The sequence below is a fragment of the Pelophylax lessonae genome (assembly GCF_965119305.1).
Source record: "Pelophylax lessonae genome assembly, chromosome: 6".
NCBI classification, from domain to species: domain Eukaryota; kingdom Metazoa; phylum Chordata; class Amphibia; order Anura; family Ranidae; genus Pelophylax; species Pelophylax lessonae.
In genome coordinates this window covers 315500979-315524982 of record NC_138773.1, presented here as the reverse complement: position 1 = coordinate 315524982, position 24004 = coordinate 315500979, and the positions used below count along the sequence as shown (strand labels likewise).

Below are 24004 nucleotides of genomic sequence, written 5' to 3'. Positions count from 1 at the left end.
TGGCTGCCTCCTCCTCTGTAGAGGTGCCATGCAGACGCAGGAGGGCCAGAGGAGTGGTGGAGAGGAGCTGAACCCAGAGGTTCAGGGAAGCTGACTGAGAACGAAGACACTGGAGACCCTGTGACTGCAGTTTCGTGAGTAGAGGTACTCGTGTCAAGGAGCCTGACCTGAGGGGAGACAAACCTGCTCATAGGATAATCAGTGGACGGGTGTCAGCAGAGAGCGGATACTAGGGGGAGTGTCCTGAAGATAAGATAAGAGATTGTCCAACAAGTCATCTTGAAGGGGAACAAGAGACTCAATCCCTATTCATCCAAAGTGGCAGGATGAATTAACAGCCTGGCTGTTCCATACCCTGGAGTGAAGTAGAGAAGATTGAAGTCCTCAATTACTGTGAATCAGAGGTGTAACTAGAACCTTCAGGCTGGGGGCCTTCCCTTCAGGTCTGGGGCTCTTAACTCTCATTGCGGGCCCTTTATTACGGTCCTGCAGTTGGCCCCCTTCCTGCCATCTTAAGGCCTCCCCACGGTGGTGAAATGCCAGGGCCCGGTTACAAGTGTGACCTTTGTGATCCTGGAAGTTCACCCACTGGTGTCAGTAGTTTTTATTTTTTGGTATTTTAATTGTATTATTTTTTACCATTTTATTTTATTTTTTTACAATGTCACTGACTATGACTTAGAAAAGGAAGGAGCTGGTAAATTACAGATTTACCGACCCCCTTCCTGGTTCTCTATTGTGACACATCCCCTGCAGCAGCCGGCAGGAGAGGGGAGGGAGCACAGTGGGAGGGGGGGACCAGGGGAGCACACAGGGGCCCAGAGACAGCAGAACACAAGTGAACTGGATAGGAGGAATGGCGGGGGCAGCATACAGAGGAACCAATCTCTGCAGCTACAGGAGGAAAAAGGAGGACAGTGATTTCTCTAAATGTTGCCCCCGCCGCCCCTCCTATCCAGGTGTACAGGGGAGCCGCACAGGCCCCCTGGAGCATGGGGCCTGGTTGCAATTGCAACCCCTGCAACCCCTGTAGTTAGGCCCCTGCTGTGAATAGTTAAATTGGAGTATCCCACTATTTCCTTCTCCTATCCCTATTATGAAATAAACAACCAAACAACCAAATACCCCTGGACTGATTGAAGAGGGAGCCAAGAGGAACTTGCATTGCCTATGGCCGTGTGCTGGTAACTAGGGGGACCCGCAGTGTGGATATCTGGCAGTCCTTACGGGGTCAGTGCTACACGTAAAAAGGATACTAACAAAGGGGTTGATTTACTAAAGGCAAATAAACTGTGCACTTCGCAAAGTGCCATTGCGCCCTCCATCAGCAGTTGCTCCAGAGCTTAGTAAATGAGGGGAGCTCTACTGACTTCCATCATCCAATCATGTGCAAGGAAAAATGCTGTTACTTTTTTTTTTTTTCCCTTGCATGTGATTGGGTATTCTTTTTCTCATTTACTAATCTCTGGAGAAACTGCACTTTACAAAGTGCACAGTCTATTTGCCTTCAGTATATCAACCCCAATGATACTTTGGCAGAGAGCACTTCCTGAAATTCTGTAAATGGGTAAACCCAGTGGAGACCTGTGCCCCCCCCCCCCCATGGGAGGGGGTGGGGAAAAACGCTGACTTCAATTTCATTATAGACCTCCGCCATCTAAAATGTGGTATTTCTGTAAGTTCAGACTCTTTTAGGTAACATTTTATTATATATAAATCTTACTGATTACAGGTCCATTATAAGGCCTGGTTCACACCTATGCGTTTTTTTAGTGCATTTTGCCTCTTTCCAGAAATGCACTACAGTTCATTGAATGTGGTTTCTTATGGGACACGTTCTCAACTGTGTGTTTTTCAGCCGCTGCATTTTTGGAAAGGGTCAGGAACTTTTTTTTCCCGTAACAGGTTACGTTTTGCGTGTAATAGACTTCAAATGGACCTGCACAAAAATTGCAAGTGTTGCGTTTTTGATGCGCTTTACTATATTTTTATTTATTTTTTTTGCTAATAGGAAAGTCTGACAGTTCTGTTCATGTAGTACAACCCATTCCAAAATGTAAAAATTAATCTAATAGCTTTATATAAAGCGGCAGCATCGACACACATAGGACATCCAACATTAGAGGTGATTTATTCTTTCAAAGCAAATACACTTTTGCACACTAGTACCGACTAGTATTCCAGTGTTTCTACTCTCCCTCACTCAGCTAATGTGACCCCAGTGCTGAGGGAGAGGGGCAGGGGAGGGTCAAACAAAGATGCTGTGCATCTGATGAACCACTTCTTATCCACACTGATGACATCACTGGTTGTTAGGATGGCGGTGGCTGGAAGGTTGAAATGGTGTACAATAAAACCCTGTGACTTTGTGTAACTAAAAGGCAGGCTTGATCCACCTGCTGGCTTGTATACATTGTTGAGAAATTTTTAGCCATTTTGCCAATGCACCCCTGAAGAAATCTCAAGGCATTCCAGGGTGCCTGGGCACCCTGGTTGAAAAAGGCCAGATTAGGGAGTTTTAGGGTTAGAGCTAGGGTTAGGGATAGATTAAGGGTTAGGTTATAGTTAGGTCTAGGGTTTGAATTTTGGATGCTTTGACAGCACCTGGCCTTCAGCATTTACGCACCACTCTATGTTGGTTTTGAGGTAAATGTTTGGAGGGGACTACATTACCTCTGGTGGGGATTCTTTTCTCCCCCCCCCCCCTCCCCATTTTTTGGTACACAGATTGAGTTATTTACACTTTCTGCTAACTATTCATTACTTATGATGTACATTTTTCCTAGATATTCTCTTGTGGATCCGCTCCTGAAGTAGTAGCTTATGGTCTACGAAACGCGTTGAGCAATTCATGATGCCATTTATGTGTTGAACATACCTAGCTCATTTTGTGCAAAATTAATCTTCCATGATTTACCTACCCTTTTATTCAGCAGTATTGTAATGTATCTATTTGTACCATCTTATTTTATTGGTTGACAACCTATTTGGTAATGTAATGTTTTTCCATCATGTCATTTCATTGTTATTATGTACTCCAGGTGTTACATGCCTTAGCAGCCGCAATAAACTTTGCTATTTCATTATATATTCCTTCATTATGGCCTGGTTTGTGCATTGATCCTCACTCAAAGTCCCAACTCTTTCTTTGTTCCTAGGGTTTGAGTTAGGGTTAACGGTAATTATTAGGGTTGAGGTTAGCGGTAATTGCTAGGGTTAGATAACTAACCCTAACAATTACCCCTAACCCTAACAATTACCACTAACCTCAACCTTAATGACTACTGCTAACCCCAACTCAAACCCTAACTCTAACCCTAGCCCTTAACCCTAACTTTTAACCCTAACCCTAGCCCTTAACCCTAACCCTAGCTCTTATCCCTAACATTTAACCATAACCCTTAACCTTAACCCTAACATGCGACTTTGGGCAGATAAAGGTTCCTGCACTACTTTATGTGACTTTGATACATCAACCGCAACCTGCATAGATGTGAAACTGCTATGCAAGCAACTAGCACATAGAGAATTCATTTCTAATCATTATATTAATTAAAATGTATTATTATGTAAACATTACACTATATATATATACAGTATATATACTGTACATACATTTTTTTTTTACTTACAGGCTAACTCAAGTCTCATGAAGTCTTTCACCACCAGACTTTCCAGGAAGACCCCGGAGGAGCTGCTGGTTTTGAAGAAGAAGGCGATGTCGGTGCTGAAGTCGGAGTGGAACGTAGGAAAGTAAAGGTAGGACACGATGGGGCTGAAAGATGCAGAATTCCAAAAATTCCCTGCAAGAACCAAAAACACGAAGTACATATGTCGTTAACATTGTTGACAAACAAATTAAGAGATAATTATATACAGTTGGAATCACAGGACATTTTTCCTATAAAAGACAAAAATACATTCAACTAAAAAGCCACAAAGGACCTAAACCATTTTATGTGCAGCAAAAGCCTCTGCAAACCCAGATATTATCTTGTAGGAGTCTAAGTGATATCATCACCATGTTGTCCATAGCCTGTGCAGACAGCAGAGTTGTAGGAGGGGCAAAGCGGCCCCACCCACAAGGGCTGCCTGAAGAAAAGAACAGGATGGGGCGGAGACAAGACCATTCACCCTCACAAGGAGTGAGAACAGAGCTGTGGGAGGGGCCCAGCAGATTACACCCACAAAGACTGCCTGCAGAAAACTACAGGAGGAGGCGGAGACAAAACTAGTCACCCTGCACAAGCAGAGAGAGCAGCAGTGAGCGGTCTTTATTACAGGAAGTCTCACACTGGATTACTGCACAGATCTGGAAGAAATTCATGAAGCACACCGAGATTCAAGAAGAATACACATGACTGATGGATTTATTATCTCGAGGTTCAGCTTTCATTAAGGTACATGTGAGGATAGAAATAAGAGAATGGTCACTGATGATTCAGAGATGCAAGACGTTGGGCTTTTGTAACCATCCTTGCTTTGCTACTTAGTCACTGACCTAGAGGAATCATGTAACCAGTGAAATCTATAAAGTTGGATCTGCAAACCTCAAAAAAGTGCAACATGCCCTAATTCATGTAAAAAGAATTGTACACTGATCACGTCACTCTTCCAAAAAAATTCTAATTGAATTTTAGTTCTGTTATCTGACAGTCCCTGCCCATAGCCATACCCGGCGTGTTTTAGCCTGATTGGGCTTACTCATAGAGATCTCTATGAGTAAGCTCAACTATAGTGATATGTGACTGATTAGTGACTTAGAGATCCCTATGTCTAAGCAACTAGCGCAGTACGTGACTGATGGATGACATAGAGTTCCCTATGTCTAAGCTCAACTAGAGCGGTATGTGACTGATGGGTGATGTAGAGATCTCTAGGACTAAGCCCAAGTAGAGCGATATGTGACTGATAGGTGATGTAGAGATCTCTTTGACTAAGCCCAGTTAGAGTGATATGTGACTGATGGGTAACATAGAGATCTATATGACTAAGCTCAAAAAGTTATACGTGACTGATGGAATACATAGAGATCTATATGACTAAGCCCAAATAGAGTGATATGTGACTGATGGGTGACATAGAGATCTCTATGGCTAAGCCCAACTAGACCGGTACGTGACTGATGGGTACTGTAGAAATCTCTATGACTAAGCCCAACTAGCGCAGTACGTGACTGATGGATGACATAGCGATATCTATGGCTAAGCCCAACTAGAGCAGTATGTGACTGATGGGTGATGTAGAGATCTCTATGACTAAGCCCAAGTACAGCGATATGTGACTGATGGGTGACGTAAAGATTTATTTGATAGTGATATGTGACTGATGGGTGCAGTAGAGATCTTCATGACTAAGCTCAAATAGATTGATACGTGGCTGATGGAAGACGTAGAGATCTCCATGACTAAGCCCAACTAGAAAGAGATATGTGACTGATGGGTGACATAGAGATCTCTATGGCTAAGCCCAACTAGAGCAGTACGTGACTGATGGGGGACGTAGAGATCTCTATGACTAGGCCAAACTAGAGCAATATGTGACTGATGGGTGACGTGGAGATCTCTATGACTAAGCCCAGCTAGAGCGATACGTGACTGATGGGTGATGTAGATTTCTCTATGACTAAGCCCAACTAGAGTGATATGTGACTAATGGGTAACATAGAGATCTCTAAGACTATGCCCAACTAGAGTGATACGTGATGGATGGGTGGCGTAGAGGTCCCTATGACTACACCAAATTAGAGTGATACGTGACTGATGGGTGACGTTGATATCTCTATGACTAAGCCCATTAGCCCAACTAGAGCGATACGTGACTAATGGGTGGCGTAGAGGTCCCTATCACTAAGTCCATCTAGAGCGATACCTGACGGAAGTGTGATGTAGAGATCTCGATGACTAAGCCCAACTAGAGCGATATGTGACTGATGGGTGACATAGAGATCTCTATGGACTAAGCCCAACTAGAGCGGTACGTGACTGTTGGGTTATGTAGAGACCTCTATGAATAAACCCAGCTAGATCGATACGCGACTGATGGATGATGTAGAAATCTCTATGACTACGCCCAATCAGGGTGGAATGCATCGGTGGATGTTGTAGAGATCTCTATGTTTAAATGGTTAGTTCACCTTTACCAGAAAAAATATAAAGTGAAGCTGCCTATGCAGGTAAGGGGTGTCTGTAGAGAAAAACAAACTCTGCAGCGTTGACCAAAGTTAAATAATGCCCTTGCTATAGGTGTAGGCCATTTACATACCTGCCGTAGCCTGACTGAAAAGCTCACAGAGATGGCATTATCCCATCCTAAACCAAAAATTGTTGCACTGTATCTCAAATTAGATGTGAAACAACATGAAAACACCAAATGGTGTAAATTATAAAGCCCACTCCATGCTGTGAATAAAGTTTAAAGTCTTCAATGACACCTTGTAAAATCCAACACCAATACTACCATCTGATGCTTACCAGATTCTAAGACCCCATATAATAAGAGGCCAACCATGCTCAATATATGCCAGAGGGTTTCTCAAAAATACATGTAGCCCTGCCCCCTTGGGGGTGGCTTGTTGCATGGATGTCCTCTTCGCTTCTTACACCCTAAGCCTGCTCCAACCCGTCTGACACTATTAGTTCGGTCATTGTGAATAACTGAGACCACAAGTGTTGCAGTGAATAAATAATTTACTGCTTTTGACTTTTATATGTAAAACAGAAATATGCAAACAGAATCAGAAATAACACAGCTGTTGCTAAAGGGATAGATCCTGAATTCCCAATCAAGGATTTAGGCCTTTTAGTTCAGCACTCAGGATTAGGGATGATTGAACGGTTCAGGTCGACCATCGGTTCGACCCGAACATTGGGTGTTCAAAATTCGGCCGAATTCCGAACTTTTTGCGGTAAAAGTTTGGAATTCGGTCACCAGAACCACCCAAAATGCAACGGGACAGGAACTGGGCTTTAAAAGCCCCTGATTGGCCCAGAAACATCAGTAAAATTTGATTGGAGTGACTACAGGGTCCAGAGCCCAATGAGGAGTGAATACGCCCCCCATACGCCCCCCAGTATATAACATAGCCCCGCCAAAACTCTAGCACTGTAATACAGGGGCTGTGGAAGAGAGTGGAAGCATTTGTGTTGCTCCAGTGTCATTTTGCAATTATTAGTGTGAGGAAAGGGATATGCAGTGTAGTTAGGGTACTATATACCACTATAGTTAGATTCAATAATCTAGTTTTTGTAGGGATAGCTTTAAGTGTCAGGGTGACCGTAGTGTAGTTTAGGGTGACCTGACTCTGCCATGTCAGGGGGACCGTAGTGTAGTTAAGGGTGAACTGACGCTGCCATGTCAGGGTGACCGTAGTGTAGTTTAGGGTGAACTGACTCTGCCATGTCAGGGTAACTGTAGTGTAGTTTAGGGTGACCGAACTCTGCCATGTCAGGGTGACCGTAGTGTAGTTAAGGGTGAACTGTCTCTGCCATGTCAGGGTGACCGTAGTGTAGTTAAGGGTGAACTGATGCTGCCATGTCAGGGTGACCGTAGTGTAGTTTAGGGTGAACTGACTCTGCCATGTCAGGGTGACCGTAGTGTAGTTTAGGGTGAACTGACTCTGCCATGTCAGGGTGACTGTAGTGTAGTTTAGGGTGACCGAACTCTGCCATGTCAGGGTGACCGTAGTGTAGTTAAGGGTGAACTGACGCTGCCATGTCTGGGTGACCAAACTCTGCCATGTCAGGGTGACCCCACTATGCAGATTCTGGGTTAGGGGTATACATATATACATATATGTATATATATATATCAAAAACGACAATTTTTAAGAACTTTTTTTTGCCTGATTCATAGCCTGGGGCATGACCCAGAACCCTAGGCACTTTTTAGGGGCATTTATTGGGTTTTAGGGGTTCAAAATGGTGTTTTTTGATTCCAGAAGTTCGGGTCCCATTGATTTCAATGGGGTTCTGGAATCCGAACCAAACTTTTTGGAAATTCGGGTGTTCTGGTCGAACCGAACTTTTCAAAAGTTCGATCATCCCTACTCAGGATCCAGAACGCAGGCCACACATACATATGCACAAACAAATGTGTATATATGCTAGAGGATTGTGCTCAGCAACGATAAACAATACTTAAAATAAGCTGAAGTAATTAGAGAGTGACCACAGATAAGAACGACTACACTTGGTAACTTGAATGCAAAGTAAGCAATGTATCAATGTATCAATATGGAAACAACTATCAGAGTGCACTCTGTGTACTAACTGCAATAGTCTCCTGAAAAGTGAGGCCTCACTTGTCTTCACCGGCAAGAAACTCCCAACAATCCAAGGAAAGTATTTGTAATCCAAAAAGGGTAGAGATGATGAACTGTATTCCCCAAAGCAATCAATAGATGTAATCCACAGAGAGGCAAACGTAACAATTCCTAATGCGTCACAACAGGTTGACAGCCTAAGACTGGATTTAGGGCTTAAGGCCTAGTTCACCAACCTCGCACTATATTTGTATCTGCAGTGTCCAGTGGTACAACTAAATGTCGATATGGCCTTTATAAAGTACACAGTCTATTTGCCCTTCACTGGAATCAGTCTAGGTCTGTATTTAATAGAGATGCAAATACTGGATGTCTCTCACCCAAACCGGGAGATCCGCTTCCCTCTGCGACCAGGCTCCGCTCTGCTCAGCGTCTCCGTCTGCCGGTCAGCAACCTTCTGCTCCGTCACATCACCGAGACTCCTCCGCACACTCACACCACTGGCTTCACTCCGGTGTCCGCCACTAGGCCTCGGCCTAAGTTCCTGCGATCCGCAGAAGCTCTTCCCCTTCTCTCCAGTGCGCTGTCCTCGAGGCAAGAGAGCAAAGCAAAGTCCCGCCTCCCTTTCCGTGCGTCCTGTTGCTCCCTGGGAGAAGGGTCTTTCTGTCTCAGCAGTCTATGATCCTGGCTCCTCCCCGACAACATTTCCCATAATACCAAAGTCACTATCTTGCAGAACTTTAATAACAATAACAATACCAGCCGTGCAACCCGGCTACATACACATGCAGCAATCTGGAACCATTCAAGTGTGCAGAAGGGTCCAATAAAGCCTTCAATCTCACTCAACCAATAGCAAAGATATAAAGCAAAGAAAAAGCTTCATAGTGTAAAACGGTTACACTGTTTTACCAAATGGCAGAAAGGTACTTACATTGTATCAATACATAAAGGCACATCAAATAAAACTTACACACCTTTACATCTAGCAGACGTGATGACGTCAGCACAGGATCTGCCCCAAGGTGTTTCATCGTAAGAGACAGTCTTAAAAGGCCAGTTACTTGTGCAGACAATTACAAATCCTTAGATACAGCCTATAAGTGCCATTCTGGGATCGCATTCTATAATAGCTATTAAAACCAAACAAACTGCTTCCATTATCCCCCATTATTAATTGTCGACAAATGATATCTATTATCAACATGATCCTGTCTAGGACATTGCTAAGATACTCCCAGCTGATTCAACTGATTGAGAGCTCTCTCCTGTGATGGTGAGGATTACCAGTAACGTCTTAGCAACAAGGCAGGATAGGATGATGCCATCTCTGGGTGTTTTTCAGCCAGGCTTTGCATGGATCGTAAATGGCCTTCACCTATAGCAAGGGCATTATCCAACTTTAGTCAAAGCACTGAGTTTTTATTAACAGATACCCCTTACCTGCACAGGCATGTTTTTGATAAAGGTGAACTAAACGTCTAAGCCTAATCTAGGTGGAATGTAACTAACAGGATGATGCAGAGATCTCTGCAACTAAGCCCAATCAGGGTAAAACAAAACTAATGAATGCTGTAGAGATCTCTACATCTAAGCCTAATCAGGGAGAAATGAACCAGAGGGTTTGACCACAGGAGAAGGCCTAATAGATAACAAACCTGGGGAAAAAGTATTTTGGAAGAGTAACACAATTGGCTTACTAAAGGCAAATAGCTACTCCAGAGTTTAGTAAATGAGGTGAGGCTTCACTTTGCAAAAAATAACCAATCACATGCAAGGAAAGCAAGAAACTGCATTTTTGCTTACACATATTTGGATGATGGAAGTCAGCAGAGCTTCTGCTCATTTACTAAACAATGTGGGCTATGTGGGACTTTAGGTGAGACACCAGCAGGTATGCCCAGCATCTCCATCCCTTTATCAGTCTGATTTGACCCCAGTTTTTTCATATATAGGGATGGAGACCAGTGGTGTATTTTGGTTTTGTGCTGCCCTAGGCAAGACTAAAATTGGGCGCCCCCCCTCCCCCACCTATGTAACTTTGCCCCACTCCTTCTTTTTTAATGGATGTGGCTCCCTCCAAAATTGAAGGACTACAAGTCCCAGCATGAACCCCTGAGATCTCACGAGAGAGGGGGTGGGTGAGGGGGGGGGTTGAGAGAGGGAAGGATGAGAGAGCAAGAAAGGGGGGATGAGAGAGAGAGACAGAGAGGGGGATGCGAGAGGGGGGATGAGAGAGAGAGAGAGAGAGAGAGAGGGGTGAGAGAGAGGGAGGGTGAGAGAGAGAGAGAGAAGGGTGAGAGAGGGGTAGAAGAGGGGTGAGAGAGAGAGAGAGGAGGGGTTACATAGTTACATAGTTACATAGTAGGTGAGGTTGAATAAAGACAATAGTCCATCCAGTTCAACCTGTGTAGGTGTGTGTGGCTGTAATCATCTCTCATACCCCTGAATGTTCTGATCCTTGAGATGTACGTCTAGAAGTCTTTTGAAAGCCACCATACTACCTGCAGAAACCACCTCTTGTGGTAGAGAATTCCACAATCTTGTAGCCCTAACAGTAAAGAACCCCCCACGTTGCCTGAGGTTAAAACGCTTCTCCTCTAATCGCATTGTATATGGGTGAGAGAGAGAGAGAGAGGGGCGGTGAGAGAGAGGGGGGATGAGAGTGAGAGAGAGGGGGTTGAGAGAGAGGTGGCTCTAGCAACCAGTGGCCAATAGAGACTCAGGTGGGGGGGGGGGGCAGTTTCTTTGCTGCCCCCCTGCAAAGTGCCACCCTATTCCTGGGCCTTGTTGGCCTAGGCCAAAATACAGCACTGATGGAGACCATAGCATGACCTGCTTGTCTCATGTAAAGTCCCAAATATTTTATGAAATTAGGGATGGAGGCACTGTGCTATACAGGCATATTGCCTCATATAAAAACCCAATCTGTGTTTTACACTGCATCCGCCAAGGGGTTGGAGGTGTATGCTTCTCAGCTGGTCGTTTTCAGTTTGTACCATCACAAGAACATCGCTATTAGAGTTTTGAGATACTAGACCAGTCATGGATGGGGGTGGGTTAGGGGAGGTTTGGGCTGCTCCCTCCTACCTGCCTCCTATCCATCCATTAGCAGCCATGTGCTCCCAGTGTGGAGACACTCACATTAAAAGTGTTAGGACTGCAGGTAAAACAGGGTGCCATGTAGTGGCCCTGCAGCTTACACATGCGTTTGCAAATGCATGTCAACTAAACCCCTGTTCTTTATTTATATCATGAGACAGGTCTAATTGGTTGGTGGCAGACTGGAGGGTGAGTACATCAGACAGGGGGCTGGCTGGCTTCCATGCACCTCTCTTAATCCTTTTCAATTCGTTTTTTCTGCTCATTTACTAAGCTCTGGAGCAACTGTTTTTGCCCAGTGCACAGTCTATTTGTCTTTAGTAAATCAAACCCAATAAGTGTGTGGCCATTTGTACATGGACTTTGTGGAGCAATAGAGCGAAGATGAGCTTTTAAAGCCGACGCCTGTAAGCTGGAGTTCAGAGTGGCGCTCAACATAGTGGATGCTGCAACGTGACCAATTGTTATATTTTTTACACAAACATTCCAGTCCATGGTGGATTCATCACCAATTCCATTCATCAGATCTCTATGTCTCAAACCAATGAATTCTGGCTAAGATGTAGACTGAAAAAAAAATGGATCTACTCACTGTCTCCATAGCACCGCAAAGGACCGATTTTCCAGGCCACCTCTGAACCTGATCTGTTGATGTCGGTGATCACAATCTGAGAGACTGGCAGGTGTTCTTTGAAGGTTAAGAATCCTGTGTCATTCATCCTGAAAAACAGAAAAGTGATAATATGTGGCCACGTTCGGTTAATGATATCATGAGCATCCTTCCTACCTTGGTGTACATGCAGCTTTATTGCAGGGAATGCCCCTGATGAGGCAGATAGGACTGGCACAGACAACTTCATTTTGGGTACAGACCAAGCAACCTCATCATTACTGAGAATCACCCACCACCAGAGATAGTCCAAAGTGAGAAAAGGACCCTTCATGTTATGTAACTGGCCTGTAGGTATCGGGAAAAATTAAGTATTGTACAGGACACCAGGGATGGGTCCTAGACGGGAGATATAGTTCCCCTCTACTGTGTTTCCCCGAAATAAGATAGTGTCTTATATTAATATTTGCTCCCAAAGATGCGCTAGGTCTTATTTTGAGGTGATGTCTTATTTTGCCCCGTCTGATCCTCCTGTGTCATATTGATTGCCCTCTCTGATCCTCCTGTGTCATATTGATTGCCCCCTCTGATCCTCCTCTGTCATTATATGGTAAGTGGTCCACCACCCCTGTGCCAGTCATCCCCCCACACCTTAATCAGACATTTCCTACCTCAGTCACCAGTGCTCAGTGCCCCACTGTGCGTCCACACACTGTGCCCCGCGCGACTCACTGTCAGGGTGGAGCGAGCAGAAGGCGGCAGCGCGGGCTCTCTGATTGTCCTGTCTGCTCCGGCTGTGCTGCTGCCTACAGTGAGCTGCGTGGCGGTGCCCACCGATACGGTCCAGAGTTATGGTACTGGTAAGCTCTGGGGGGCCTCATGTTCGGGGGAGGCCTTATTATCGAGGATGTCTTATTTTCGGGGGGATGTCTTATATTTCAGTGAGAGGCAAAACTATTAGTAGGTCTTATTTTCGGGGGATGTCTTACTTTCGGGGAAACACAGTATTTGAGTTATTGATCCTTTAAGGGAAAGATCAAGAGAGATTTTTAGTACTCAAGAGTTCTCACTCATGCAGGGTGAGGGGTTCCAGGGTAGTCAGCCTGGAGAAAACAGGACTTATTTACAGTGCTCTGGATTGGCAAGTCCTTGCTTGGGACTCGGAATTTAAAGGCTTTGAGTCTCAGGAAGCTAATACAGCTAGTGCTGATTCTCACTTATACCAGCACACAGATGAGCTCGGGCTCAAATCCAGCATGCACTGATATGTTGACACATTTCTGTGTGCCAGCACACACCTCAGGAGACCCTGGTGTGTGCTAATCCCTGGATGTTTTTTCAGATTTTCTGCGACCCATGTTCCTGTTTGCGAACCTGGCTTGTTCCTGATCTTGCCTGCCCCTGGCTATCCTCTGCCTGATTCCCTGGTACTGACTTCGGCTTGCTCCTGGACTTAGCTCTACCTGATTTAATGGTACTGACCTCAGCTTGCCCCTGGACTTTGCTCTGCCTGATTCCCTGGTACTAACATCAGCTTGCTACTGGTCCTTGCTCTGTTTGCTCCCTGTCCTCGCTGCTGCCTTACTGTGTATGACCCTGGCTCACCTTGACTATGTCTCTGTTCATGGCAATCACCTGCTACCTGCCTGAGAATGAATCACAGAAGAGCAGATACATCTGACAACACTCAACAAGGCCACGCTAATTTGCTAAAAAATGCATGCAGACGTTGTGTGAGGGTACTTAGGCATGTGCCTGTGCTAATGTGTGAACCTTGGTGCATGCCTGTGCACCATGGCACATGCAATGCGTGACAGATCTAGGCGTTCCTATGCTCTTGTGTAGGCTATTATTTGATTCTCTGTTACCGACCCGGCTTGCATTTGACCTGTCTTGTCTCCATCCCTGGCTCTGACCCCTGACTTGTTCTACTGACTCTGCTGCTGCCTGATCACATCTGTATGACCCGGCTTGTTCCTACTTCTACTCCTGGCTGACTTCCCGTGCATGACTACTGACCTGGCTCCTGATTCTGCTTCCTTTCTCACCCTGCTGCCAAGTATTGCCTGGTACCTCTGAGGGGACACCTGCCCTGCAGGGCCTCCTGCTCTCCTGGCCATCATCTGGTGTACATCATCTCAGCACTTCAAGCTACCGCAGCTGGCGACCCATGCTTCTTTGGGCATAGCATCTCCTGTTATCACCTTCAGGGGTGCTCTGCACTCAGCCGCAAGGGGAGCCCTCTCAGCACTCCGGAACAGGTATGTGACAGTACCAAGCTACCAGCACCTGTGATTCTTTGAGCCTTGTACCCCTGTCATCACATTTAGGGGTGCTTGGACCCCATATGGAAGAAAAATATATTTCCAATATATTTAGGGAACAATTTTTAGAACTATATTGAATATGGCCAAAATTGTAGCATTTCAAATATATTTCCAATATATTTAGGGAAAAAAATTAGAAATATATTGAATATGGCCAAAATTGTAGCATTTCAAATATATTTCCAATATATTTGGGGGAAAAATGAATTTTTTTAAAAGTATATTTTAAATATATTTTTCTTCCATGGACCAGAGCAGCAAGGGAAGCCTTCTCATCAACTCGGCCTCCAACCAAGGTCCGTGACACTGAGGGACTTTAGATGGGAAAGAGCTTTTAATCCTGATTACAGGGACTTTGGTCCTGAAAGGATTAATCCGTCTTCAGCACAGCCCAAGAAAAGGAAACAGCCAACAGGTGTCTGTGAAGTGAGTGGAGTGGTTCACCATTATGAGCAAATGTGAACTGCCTGGCAACTGAGATGCTGTTTGCTGAACTCCCGAGGCAGAAGGGAACCCTACACCCTGGTGTGGGACTGGTGTACTGGTGGTGAGCCAACATTTGTTCTCATCATAGCAGTATTGTGGAATGTTTTTATTTGTTTTGCTCAAGGAAGCTATTTTTGTTTTATTGTTTTTGAGTATATAATAAAGACTGTTGACTTTTACCTTTGGATGATGATCCAGAGTTTCCATATTACAGTATGGAAAAAAAAAATACTCGGAGGTAAGGCTCCCGGGGGGAGGGGGCATCTGGCTGGGTGATAGAGGAAGCCCAGAGTTGGGCTTAAAGTTGGAAAACATATTACAGCCGACCAGCAAATACATCTACTTTTCATATAAAGCCAAGTTTTATTTTCCTAGGTTGGTAAGCTTCGCACTTGCTCCATTTGACCTTTTGATACAGAATGACTTTTGTGTCCCGCTGAGATGTGTAACATGCGGCCCGCCCGCTGACTATGAGAGTTTATGGCGGTGAGGAACGTGCGTGTTGTCTGTCTTGTGTTCCTGGTACAAGGACTGCTGTGATGCTAACGAGAGGAAAAGGCAGAAGGGATTGATTGTTTGTTTTGCGATGACACTTCACACCTCGGGGAGAGGGACGGATTTTGTAAGATTGCACTTCTCACAGTAAATATCACTTTATCTGAAGCTGCATGAGACACCCAAAGCTGATTACCTGGATACCCCCCCCCCCATCCCCTCTCAGCATGCTAATGACATTTTTTTTTAAATAAAACGTTTCAATTTTTAATGCATACCTTATTTTTGATCCAGTGATAACAAAACCGATTGGTGCACAGTTTTAGAAACCCCACCCCCCTCCCCATAGTGTTAGTTAGCATCCCTCCCAGCCAGTGTCAGTTAGCCCCAGTCCCTGATTGCCTGCCACACCATAAGTGCCGGATTTACACATCAGGAGCCTATAGGCAGAGAATTCTAATGCTCCCCCCCCCAAAAAAAAAAAGACCAATTTTGCTTTTCTTGATAAAATATTTTTAATGTGTAAAGGGGAATTCTGCAGAGTTTGATGTAAAGTGGAACACTGTAGACTGTGATGTAAAGGGGTCACTGGGCACCAGAGCCTCCCCTTACACAAGATTACACCAGAGTCCTCAGAGTTCTCCTTTACATCAGAATCTGCAAGGTTCCCCCTTACAGTGGAAGAAGGACCTCTGATGTAAAAGGGAACTCTGATGTAAGATGGTCTCTAATCACCAAAGGCCCCCCCCCCTTTACATCACAGTCAGCAGCATTCCCCTTTACATCAGGGTCCACAGTGTTCCCTCTTACATCAGAGTTCCCCTTTACATCAGGGTCCACAGTGTTCCCTCTTATATCAGAGTTCCCCTTTACATTAGGGTCCTTAGTGTTCCCTCTTACATCAGAGTTCCCCTTTACATTAGGGTCCTCAGTGTTCCCTCTTACATCAGAGTTCCCCTTTACATCAGGGTCCATAGTGTTCCCTCTTACATCAGAGTTCCCCTTTACATCAGGATCCGCAGTGTTCCCTCTTACATCAGAGTTCCCCCTTTACATCAGGGTCTGCAGTGTTCCCTCTTACATCAGAGTTCTCCCTTTACATCAGGGTCCGCAGTGTTCCCTCTTACATCAGAGTTCCCCTTTACATCAGGGTCCGCAGTGTTCCCTCCAACTTTAGAGTTTCCCTTTACATCAGAGTCCGCAGTGTTCCCTCTTACATCAGAGTTCCCCTTTACATCAGGGTCCTCAGTGTTCCCTCTTACATCAGAGTTTCCCTTTACATCAGGGTCTGCAGTGTTCCCTCCTACATCAGAGTTTCCCTTTACCTCAGGGTCCGCAGTGTTCCCTCCTACATCAGAGTTTCCCTTTACATCAGGGTCTGCAGTGTTCCCTCTTACATCAGAGTTCCCCCTTTATATCAGGGTCGGCAGTGTTCCCTCTTACATCAGAGTTACCCTTTACATCAGGGTCTGCAGTGTTCCCTCTTACATCAGAGTTCCCCCTTTATATCAGGGTCTGCAGTGTTCCCTCTTACATCAGAGTTTCCCTTTACATCAGGGTCTGCAGTGTTCCCTCTTACATCAGAGTTCTCCTTTACATCAGGGTCCACAGTGTTCCCTCTTACATCAGAGTTTCCCTTTACATCAGGGTCTGCAGTGTTCCCTCTTACATCAGAGTTCTCCTTTACATCAGGGTCCACAGTGTTCCCTCCTACATCAGAGTTTCCCTTTACATCAGGGTCTGCAGTGTTCCCTCTTACATCAGAGTTCTCCTTTACATCAGGGTCCACAGTGTTCCCTCCTACATCAGAGTTTCCCTTTACATCAGGGTCTGCGGTGTTCCCTCCTACATCAGAGTTTCCTTTACATCAGGGTCCGCAGTGTTCCCTCTTACATCAGAGTTCCCCTTTACATCAGGGTTCACAGTGTTCCTTCCTACATCAGAGTTTTCCTTTACATCAGGGTCCGCAGTGTTCCTTCTTACATCAGAGTTCCCCCTTTATATCAGGGTCCGCAGTGTTCCCTCCTACATCAGAGTTCCCCCTTTACATCAGGGTCTGCAGTGTTCCCTGTTACATCTGAGTTCTCCCTTTACATCAGGGTCTGCAGTGGTCCCTCCTTCATCAGTGTTTCCCTTTACATCAGGGTCCGCAGTGTTCCCTCTTACATCAGAGTTCTCCCTTTACATCAGGGTCCGCAGTGTTCCGTCCTACATCAGAGTTTCCCTTTACATCAGGGTCTGCAGTGTTCCCTCTTACATCAGAGTTCCCCCTTTATATCAGGGTCCGCAGTGTTCCCTCTTACATCAGAGTTCCCCTTTACATCAGGGTCTGCAGTGTTCCCTCTTACATCAGAGTCCCCCCTTTATATCAGGGTCCGCAGTGTTCCCTCTTACATCAGAGTTTCCCTTTACATCAGGGTCTGCAGTGTTCCCTCTTACATCAGAGTTCTCCTTTACATCAGGGTCCACAGTGTTCCCTCCTACATCAGAGTTTCCCTTTACATCAGGGTCTGCAGTGTTCCCTCTTACATCAGAGTTCTCCTTTACATCAGGGTCCACAGTGTTTCCTCCTACATCAGAGTTTCCCTTTACATCAGGGTCTGCAGTGTTCCCTCTTACATCAGAGTTCTCCTTTACATCAGGGTCCACAGTGTTCCCTCCTACATCAGAGTTTCCCTTTACATCAGGGTCTGCGGTGTTCCCTCCTACATCAGAGTTTCCTTTACATCAGGGTCCGCAGTGTTCCCTCTTACATCAGAGTTCCCCTTTACATCAGGGTTCACAGTGTTCCTTCCTACATCAGAGTTTTCCTTTACATCAGGGTCCACAGTGTTCCTTCTTACATCAGAGTTCCCCCTTTATATCAGGGTCTGCAGTGTTCCCTCCTACATCAGAGTTTCCCTTTACATCAGGGTCCGCAGTGTTCCCTCTTACATCTGAATTCTCCCTTTACATCAGGGTCTGCAGTGGTCCCTCCTTCATCAGTGTTTCCCTTTACATCAGGGTCCACAGAGGTCCCCTTGCACTGTAGGCTGCACTGTGAATGATCCGACCCGATCCCACGCTGAGATGTCAGCCGTAGCTTTGCTGTGGATGTGGGTGCAGAGGACACAGCCGACAAAGGAAGCCCCATAGTAACTCTATGGGTGACATCACTTCCCATTCATTTCACAGCTGTTGTTGGCCGTGCAGAACTTCCGCCGCTAGAGATCAGGTTGGATCAGCTTCAGAAAAGGTAAGTATACTGATTTCCTCTTTACAGGGCTAGATAGGTTAGTGTTAGATCGTGGAGATCTATAGATGCAGGGATTTTAATTTCTAGGGTGGATTTATCCTTTAAAAGCTGTGTAAATTTCAGTTTTTATCACATAGTTTATAGACACTATAACTTTCACGCAAACCAATCAATATACAACTATTTAACAAAGACATGTAGCAGAATAGATTTTGGCCTAAATTCATGAAGAAATTATTTTTTTTTATTGGATATATTTTATATCAGAAATTAGAAAATATTGTTTGTTTGGTTTTTTTTTTTTTCGGTCTTTTTTGTATTTATAATAAAAAATAAAAACTCATTGGTGATCAAATACCACCATAAGAAAGCTCTAATTGTGTGAAAAAAAAAATTGGGTACAGTGTTGCATGACCGCACAATTGCCAGTTAAAATACCATAGTGCTGAATAGCAAAAAATGGCCAGATCATGAAGGGGGTAAAACCTTACGTGGGTCAAGTGGTTAAAGTGATTCTAAAGGCAGAAGTTTTTTTTGCCCTAATGCAGTGATCTCCAAGCTGTGGCCCAGGGGCCAAATGCGGTCCTTTGCTTACTTTAATTCAGGGGAACTATTTTATCCACTCATACAAACATTGGGGCACAATCCTCCCCCCCCCCCCGAGACCAGTGAAGGGGCATAATTCCCCCCCCCCCCGAGACCAGTGAAGGGGCATAATCCCCCCCCCCCTGAGACCAGTGAAGGGGCATAATCCCCCCCCCGAGACCAGTGAAGGGGCATAATTCCCCCCCCCTGAGACCAGTGAAGGGGCATAATTCCCCCCCCCCCTCTAACCAGTAAAGGGGCATAATCCCCCCCCCTGAGACCAGTGAAGGGGCATAATTCCCCCCCCCCTCTCAGACCAGTGAAGGGGCATAATTCCCACCCCCTCTGAGACAAGTGAAGGGGCATAATTCCTGCCCTTTTAACCCTTACAATGGGGTAAAACTCCTCCCAATGATACTAACAGTTGGGCCCAATGACACCAATGATGGGGCACAATTCACCTCACTTCCCCCTGCAGCTGCAGAGAGGACCACCCCCCCAACTCAGCAGTTGGCAGCAGAGAGGAGGACACAACTCATCCTACAGATCCTGCACCTCTCTGTGCACCTGCAGCACCCCCTCCTCTCTGCCTCCACTGGTCTCGGCATTCAACAGACTCTGGCAGCTGACCCCAGCCCTCCTCCAGACCCTGCAGTTCCTGCTTCCCAGCTCTGCCTCAGCTTCTTCCCAGCAGCAGCACATGGTAAAGGGGTTGCACTGTGATGTAAGGGAGGGTGGGGGCCCTTGACTTCTGATAGTGGTGGGCTACAGATAGAACTGACCCTCTGAGGGTGACCATAATGGTGATGCGGCCGTGACTAAATTGAGCTTGACACCCCTGCCCTACAGTCTGAAGGACGCTAAAGTAGCCCCTGTTTAGAAAGTTTGGAGACACCTGCTTTAATGCATTCTATGCATTAGGTTTCTAAAACCTTCTGGATGCAGCATTCACCCCTTATATTTATCCGATTCCCATCTTGATCCAGCGATGTGCATGTGAGCAGCGGCTCTCCTGGGTCCCTTTCACCTCATTGGCTCACACAGCAGCAGGAGCTGTCAATCACAGCCAGTAAGCCAAAGAGGAGAGAGTTGGGCGGTAGCTGCTGTGTGTGTGCGTGTATGTCAATTCACAGGAGGCTTGCTATTGGGGGACTTAGCAGGGGGAGGAGCCAGGACCGCCGGTTTGAGGACACAAAAACAAGAGGATCAGGGCTGCTCTGTGCAAAACCCTTGCACAGAGCAGGTAAGTATAACATGGAATCACTTTAAAGTCCCATAAATGAAGGAAACAGTGTTTGAAACAGAGATGTTGGTGCCCATCCACACAATCCTGACATCATATACTGTATATATAGGACCATTCAGGGGTAAAACAGGCAATGAGGAGGCAATATACTCCCTTCAAGCCGCCTGTCGACTGCCTATCATGGATTATTTTTCAGCAGGATGACAAGTGCTGCCCCCCTATGTGAACGAGGCCAAAATCGGTATTGCTGGTCATGAGGAAACATTTCCTTATTTAGGAAAGGCGAAACCTCCCAAGGCTGCTGATAACAACAACAAATAATTGCCGGTGTTAAATCTGTATGATCTTGTAGCTTCATTTGCTTAACAACATCAGATATCGCTTTCTCTATCATTTTAAGGAGGAGCGGCGTACACTAGAACAGAGTTTATAGATTTCCTTTAATGACCTTTCGTCCTCTCTTCCAGGTTTCTAAGGCTTTGTGTATAATGGGAACGTGGCTTTGTGTATAATTCTTCTCTTCCAGGTTTGTAAGGCTTTGTGTATAATGGGAATGTGGATATAGTTCATATAATCACATAAACGCAGACGCCGCAGGCCATCGCTCCTTAATAAAAGTCCAACCACCCCCCCCTTCACGCTTACAGGTCTGAATTTATAACGGCGTACAGTAATGCATCTGTTTTGTATCTCTCTCTCTCTCGCCGCTGTCCCGGCACACCTGAGCAGTTATAAATATTGATGACCGGCATTGATTTACACCGTCGTATTCAAAGCTGCGCCGCACAATTAATTCATATTTCGTGATCGGGTTATTCGCTTTTTAATACATTATACAGGAAATGGGCGATATAAATTAAAATTTAAAAAAAAAAAAAAACTTTAGGTTTTTACCTCATTTTAGTACAGTGATGTAATCGTTGGTGGGAGGGGTTGGCAGGGTGAATTACATAGCTTCCTAAAAAAAAAAATCACAGGACCCGGCCTCAGTGCTCCTCCCCAGAGCTCTCAGTCTTTATATGTAGCACCCTCCTAGGTAGGTGCTAGTGAGAGAGTATAGCTTGAGCTCTGTCTGCCTATCAGAGGGGCTGCAGGTAAATCTATATTGTTCTCTGCCTACCAGAGAGCAGGATCTGTTAGTGAGGTCTGCTCTATGTGCTCAGAGTGCGATTCATTCAGTCTAGAGAGTGTTTCACGCTGGTCCAATAGGGAGGCATGTTGGACAGGGGGAGGAAACCTGACGAATGAGTGCATAGGCTTTTGATACAGTCCTGATGATTGGCAGGGGGAAGGTCGCCTTGGTGCATGTTGGGATACTGTATAAAAAACCCAGAGCACATGTGCTCAAGGTCTTTCATTGGGGAGTAGGGTCCCTGCCTCTTCCTCTGTGTAGGTGCCATGCGGCCTCAGGGGGTTGCCCTGAGGGCCTGGAGAGTAGCAGTGAGGAACTGAACCCAGAGGTCCAGAGGAGCTGACTGAGAGGGGAGACATTGGAGGATCTGTCCCTGCAGTACAGTGAGTACAGGAACTCGTGTCAAAATAAAAAAATAAAAATCTAGTTTTTTCATCCTTTTGGGCCAATTTGTATTCCGCTACATATTTTTGGTAAAAAAAAAAATCCCAATAATTTTATATTGATTATTTTCCGCACAAGTTATCGCGTCTACAAACTAGAAAGATTTATGTCATATTAATTTATCTTTTTTTTTACCAGTAATGGCGGCGATCTGCAATTTTTAGCGGGACTGCGACATTGCGGCGGACAGATCGGACCCCTGACTGACATTTTTCACACTTTTGGGGGGACCAGTGACATTACTACAGTAATCAGTGCTAAAAATATGCACTGTCACTGTACTAATGACACTGGCAGGAAAGGGGCTAACACCAGGGGCGATCAAAGCATTAAATGTGTGCCTAGGGGGTGTTTTCTAACTGTGTGGGGGATGGGCTGTCTGGGTGAACACAGAGACCTGTGTTCCTAAATAAGAGGAACACCGGATCCCTGTGTTATCTACACGGGGAGCGATCGTGGGTGCCTGGCGGTATAACTAAGGCAGCTGGTCGGCAAGTGGTAATGATTGCGGCGGATGTAGCAGTGTTAGTGCACTTGTGACAGAAACAATCGAGTATTGTTCATATAAGAAGTATCACAGACAGTTCCCGATCGTTCCTTTATTGATACAATTACAATCTTTGTCTTACCAGTCTTGTCTGTCGGCGTCACAGTTGCAGTAATATCTCATGTCGATGCAGCTCTCCTCCATCCCGCAGGCGCACTGTCCAGGCAGGGATCCGCCCCAGTAGGTGTGTCTTTCATTGCCTCTTCCAATCCACCATGTGTACGGGCTTCCACCTGAACACACAGATCAGTAGATCCATTAAAATCAAATCTATTTTTCATATTTGTAATTGAATCTTAATAAAAAAAAAATATTTTTTGGATTCAAATCTACAACTGCTATGATCATCTAAAATAGCCATAAAGTTCAGTTAGGGCAATGTAGGAAAAAATAATAATGATAATAATAATAATAATAATAATAACTACAATTATTAATAAGATATAATAAAAAATATCATAGTAATGCTAATAATAATAATTACAAATAATAATACTATAGAACAATGATACCTCTACTACTACTACTACTACTACTACTACTACTACTGTCAATACTACTACTACTACTAATACAGCGAATAATACTAATAATACTTATTATTATTATTATTATTATTATTATTATTATTATTATTATTGTTGTTGCTGTTAGTGTTATTATAATTATTTGTAATAATAATAATGATATAATAATAATAATAATAATAATAATTGCAGTTAATAAGATATAAGAAAAAATATAATAGTAATACTAAAAATAATTACTATTAATAATACCATAGAATACTACTGCTACTACTACTACTTCCACTACTATTACTAATATTATTATTATTATTATTATTATTATTATTATTATTCGTTGTTGTTGTTATTGTTGTTATTATTATTATTATTATTATTAATAAAAATAATAATAATAATAATAATAACTACAATTAATATTAAGACATAATAAAAAAATATCATAGTAATTCTAATAATAATTACAATTAATAATACTATAGAACAAAACCACCTCTACTACTACTACTACCAATACTACTACTACTACAACTAATAATAATAATAATAATAATAATAATAATAATATTGTTATTATTATTATTATTATTATTATTATTATTGTAAGTATAATAATAATAATAATAATAATAATAATAATAATAATAATAATAATAATAATACTATTGTTATTATTTGTATTATTATTGGTATTATTATTATTATTATTATTATTATTATTATTATTATTGTAAGTATTATAATTATTTGTAATAATAATAATAACAATAACAATAACAATAACAATAATAATAACAATATTATTATTATTATTATTATTATTATTATTATTATTATTGTTGTTGTTGTTGTTGTAGTAAGTATTATAATTATTTGTAATAATGATAATACTAATAATAATAATAATAATAATAATAATAATAATAATAATTCATAATATGATATAAGCAACAAATATAATAGCAATACTAATAATAATTACAATTAATAATACTATAGAATACT

The 24004-nt window shown here is 43.9% G+C and overlaps 1 protein-coding gene across 1 annotated transcript in view; it reads right to left on the bottom strand.

The window, feature by feature from the left end:
- Positions 1–24004, bottom strand: part of LOC309558092 (contactin-associated protein-like 5) — a 591346-nt gene that overhangs the window by 104363 nt on the left and 462979 nt on the right. Inside the window, exons 14-16 of the mRNA XM_082261047.1 lie at positions 22555–22705; positions 11958–12085; positions 3633–3803 (exon numbers count right to left, since the gene is read on the bottom strand). Coding sequence (XP_082117173.1) covers positions 3633–3803; positions 11958–12085; positions 22555–22705 — 450 coding nt within the window. The remainder of the gene's footprint in view (positions 1–3632; positions 3804–11957; positions 12086–22554; positions 22706–24004) is intronic.